This window comes from Nanorana parkeri, unplaced genomic scaffold (genome assembly GCF_000935625.1).
Source record: "Nanorana parkeri isolate BGI_ZX_2015 unplaced genomic scaffold, ASM93562v1 scaffold3796, whole genome shotgun sequence".
NCBI classification, from domain to species: domain Eukaryota; kingdom Metazoa; phylum Chordata; class Amphibia; order Anura; family Dicroglossidae; genus Nanorana; species Nanorana parkeri.
This window is the reverse complement of record NW_017310064.1, coordinates 6,240-10,445: the sequence shown is the minus strand read 5'-3', so window position 1 is coordinate 10,445 and position 4,206 is coordinate 6,240. Positions and strand designations below refer to the sequence as shown.

The following is a 4,206-nucleotide window of genomic DNA, read 5'->3' as shown; positions in this document are numbered from 1 at the left end:
AACCTCTCAGGGACTCCCATCTCTGGAGAACTCCCAAACTCTGGGGGACCCTATCTGTTCAAAGACCCCCACCTCTGAAGGTGCCCCCACCTCTGGAAGAACCCCCACCTCTGAGGGACTCCCATCTCTGGAGAACTCCCAAACTCTAGAGGACCCCATCTGTTCAAAGACCCCTACCTCTGAAGGTGCCCCCACCTCTGGAAGAACCCCCACCTCTGAGGGACTCCCATCTCTGGAGAACACCCGCCTCTGGAGGATCCTGTCTTAGCAGAACCGTCTACCTCTGGAAGACCCGATTTCTGGAGAAGCTTCAACTCTGAAGAACCCCAAACTCTGGAGGACACTTCGCAGATCTCCCCACCTTTGGTGGACCCCATCTCTGGAGGATACCGTCTCTGGAGGATCTTGTCTTAGCAGAACCGTCCACCTCTGGAAGACCCGATTTCTGGAGAAGCTTCAACTCTGAAGAACTCCAAACTCTGGAGGACACTGCGCAGATCTCACCACCTTTGGAGGACCTCATCTCTGGAGGACCCTCTACGTCTACGTCTGGAGAACCCCTCACCTGTGGAGGGACCAACTTTGTCAATAGAAATATGATCATGGTTTGTTCTCCAGCTAGAAGAGGCCGCGATCTTCTCATATTGGGCCGACATGTGAAAGTTGTTTTTATCGATTTATAAGGAGGAACCATTTCCATCAGCACGGCATTAACATGTGAATGTAAAGCCCAAATATTTTTGGGGGGATGAATTAGGGAAGAGTGAAATCCTGTCCCATTGGAGAGATTTCCCTTCATTTCCTGTCCTGAGATGCAACAGGAAGTGAAGGAAATCCCCTCTCAGACATCTGTCCTCAGAACAGATGCCCCCGTTGGAATATTTCCCATCACTTCCTGTTCTGGTGACAACTGTAACATTTTGCATTTCCTCTCACTTTCTGTCTCTGTGGCACCGGGACATATAGGGAGGGTGAATCTCCCCAGCGGGGGCACAGACAGGAGTAAAAGGCTGGCAGGGGATCAAACCCTTCCCGGCTGCTGAGCTCCAGATACAATGTATCCAGCGGAGCTCCAGGCAGATTACAATCGGGATGTGTGGCCCCCGGGACTTCTGTTTGCATATTGAATTCCCTTCCCAGAAATATGAGATAATACAAACTTAATATGTGACTGAAAGGGGATCGGTGTGCATGCCGGACATTTCTAGGGGCAGACTGTTTTTATTGGCCCTGATTGGGCGAAGTCTGGCATTGCTCAGTGCAATTGTGGGAGTTCCCCCTTCTCCCCCCCCTCCCCCAATGGGTACAAAGTGCCATCTCTGCCCTATAACCCCGTCCAATGCAATCTCTGCTGGATCAAAGCACTCTTCTTCACTGCAGCACCGAGGCTCATGGGCTCACTCATCTGGATTGTCCTTCTGGGGCCCCTTGTCCTGGGGCCCCTGGTGGCAGGTAGAGAACACCCTCATAATAGACACCTGAGAGTAGCAGCCAACTGTCCAGAAATGGGGGCTGTGAGAGAAGTGGGGTCACCGGGTGGCAGCTGAGGTTCTGAAATGTGATTGCTGACTGTCCCTTGTTGGGGGAGGAGCTTATTCCCTCCGTAGCGCTGCCATGGCAGAGGCGGAGTTCAGAAATGCTCCTTCTTTTCATGCCTTTGCCTGAGTATTCCCATGGTCCCTGGGTACTCGGGGGCCGGGGACTACAACTCCCAGCAGTGTGTCACATCTATTGCAACATGATCCCATGTTGGGTCTGGTAGTATGGGCATGTCTGGCATGAGTCCATGTTGGGTTTGGTGGTATGGGGATGGGTGGATTGAGTCCATGTTGGGTCTGGTGGTATGGGGATGGCTGGAATGGTTCCATGTTGGGTTTGGTGGTATGGGCATGTCTGGCATGAGTCCATGTTGGGTCTGGTGGTATGGGGATGGGTGGATTGAGTCCATGTTGGGTCTGGTGGTATGGGGATGGCTGGAATGGTTCCATGTTGGGTCTGGTGGTATAGGGATGGGTGGATTGAGTCCATGTTGGGTCTGGTGGTATGGGGATGGGTGGAATGATACGACGTTGGGTCTGGTGGTATGGGGATGGGTGGAATGGTTCCATGTTGGGTCTGGTGGTATGGGGATGGGTGGAATGATACGACGTTGGGTCTGGTGGTATGGGGATGGCTGGAATGATCCCATGTTGGGTCTGGTGGTATGGGGATGGTTGGAATGGTTCCATGTTGGGTCTGGTGGTATGGGGATGACTGGTATGGTTCCACGTTGGGTCTGGTGGTATGGGGATGGGTGGAATGGTTCCACGTTGGGTCTGGTGGTATGGGGATGGCTTGAATGATCCCATGTTGGGTCTGGTGGTATGGGGATGGGTGGAATGGTTCCACGTTGGGTCTGGTGGTATGGGGATGGCTTGAATGATCCCATGTTGGGTCTGGTGGTATGGGGATGGGTGGAATGATCCCATGTTGGGTCTGGTGGTATGGGGATGGGTGGAATGATCCCATGTTGGGTCTGGTGGTATGGGGATGGGTGGAATGATCCCATGTTGGGTCTGGTGGTATGGGGATGGCTGGAATGGTTCCATGTTGGGTCTGGTGGTATGGGGATGGCTGGAATGATTCCATGTTGGGTCTGGTGGTATGGGGATGGGTGGAATGATCCCATGTTGGGTCTGGTGGTATGGGGATGGTTGGAATGATTCCATGTTGGGTCTGGTGGTATGGGGATGGCTGGAATGATCCCATGTTGGGTCTGGTGGTATGGGGATGGGTGGAATGGTTCCATGTTGGGTCTGGTGGTATGGGGATGGGTGGAATGATCCCATGTTGGGTCTGGTGGTATGGGGATGGCTGGAATGATCCCATGTTGGGTCTGGTGGTATGGGGATGGCTGGAATGATCCCATGTTGGGTCTGGTGGTATGGGGATGGCTGGAATGATCCCATGTTGGGTCTGGTGGTATGGGGATGGCTGGAATGGTTCCATGTTGGGTCTGGTGGTATGGGGATGGGTGGAATGATCCCATGTTGGGTCTGGTGGTATGGGGATGGCTTGAATGATCCCATGTTGGGTCTGGTGGTATGGGGATGGGTGGAATGATCCCATGTTGGGTCTGGTGGTATGGGGATGGGTGGAATGATCCCACGTTGGGTTTGGTGGTATGGGGATGGCTGGAATGATCCCACGTTGGGTCTGGTGGTATGGGGATGGCTGGAATGAGCCCATGTGGGGTCTGGTGGTATGGGGATGGCTTGAATGATCCCATGTTGTGTCTGGTGGTATGGGGATGGGTGGAAGGATCCCACGTTGGGTTTGGTGGTATGGGGATGGGTGGATTGAGTCCATGTTGGGTCTGGTGGTATGGGGATGGCTGGAATGGTTCCATGTTGGGTCTGGTGGTATGGGGATGTCTGGCATGAGTCCATGTTGGGTCTGGTGGTATGGAGATGGCTGGAATGGTTCCATGTTGGGTCTGGTGGTATGGGGATGGGTGGAAGGATCCCACGTTGGGTCTGGTGGTATGGGGATGTCTGGCATGAGTCCACGTTGGGTCTGGTGGTATGGGGATGGGTGGAATGATCCCACGTTGGGTTTGGTGGTATGGGGATGGCTGGAATGATCCCACGTTGGGTCTGGTGGTATGGGGATGGCTGGAATGAGCCCATGTGGGGTCTGGTGGTATGGGGATGGCTTGAATGATCCCATGTTGTGTCTGGTGGTATGGGGATGGGTGGAAGGATCCCACATTGGGTTTGGTGGTAAGGGGATGGGTGGATTGAGTCCATGTTGGGTCTGGTGGTATGGGGATGGCTGGAATGGTTCCATGTTGGGTCTGGTGGTATGGGGATGTCTGGCATGAGTCCATGTTGGGTCTGGTGGTATGGAGATGGCTGGAATGGTTCCATGTTGGGTCTGGTGGTATGGGGATGGGTGGAAGGATCCCACGTTGGGTCTGGTGGTATGGGGATGTCTGGCATGAGTCCACGTTGGGTCTGGTGGTATGGGGATGGTTGGAATGATCCCACGTTGGGTTTGGTGGTATGGGGATAGGTGGAATGATCCCACGTTGGGTCTGGTGGTATGGGGATGGGTGGAATAGTTCCATGTTGGGTCTGGTGGTATGGGGATGGTTGGAATGATCCCACGTTGGGTTTGGTGGTATGGGGATGGTTGGAATGATCCCACGTTGGGTTTGGTGGTATG

General features: G+C 53.8%; 1 protein-coding gene across 1 annotated transcript; it reads right to left on the bottom strand.

Annotated features, from left to right (window-relative positions):
* Positions 1 to 1,649: 1,649 nt before the first annotated feature.
* Positions 1,650 to 3,980, bottom strand: LOC108803491 (extensin-like). The gene has a single exon (XM_018575332.1). The coding sequence runs from the start codon at positions 3,978 to 3,980 to the stop codon at positions 1,650 to 1,652; it is 2,331 nt and encodes a 776-aa protein (XP_018430834.1).
* Positions 3,981 to 4,206: the final 226 nt, after the last annotated feature.

Bases quoted from the DNA above. Each gene is read 5' to 3' on its own strand.
- LOC108803491 (XM_018575332.1), bottom strand. From the start codon at position 3,980: ATGCCAGACATCCCCATACCACCAGACCCAACGTGGGATCCTTCCACC.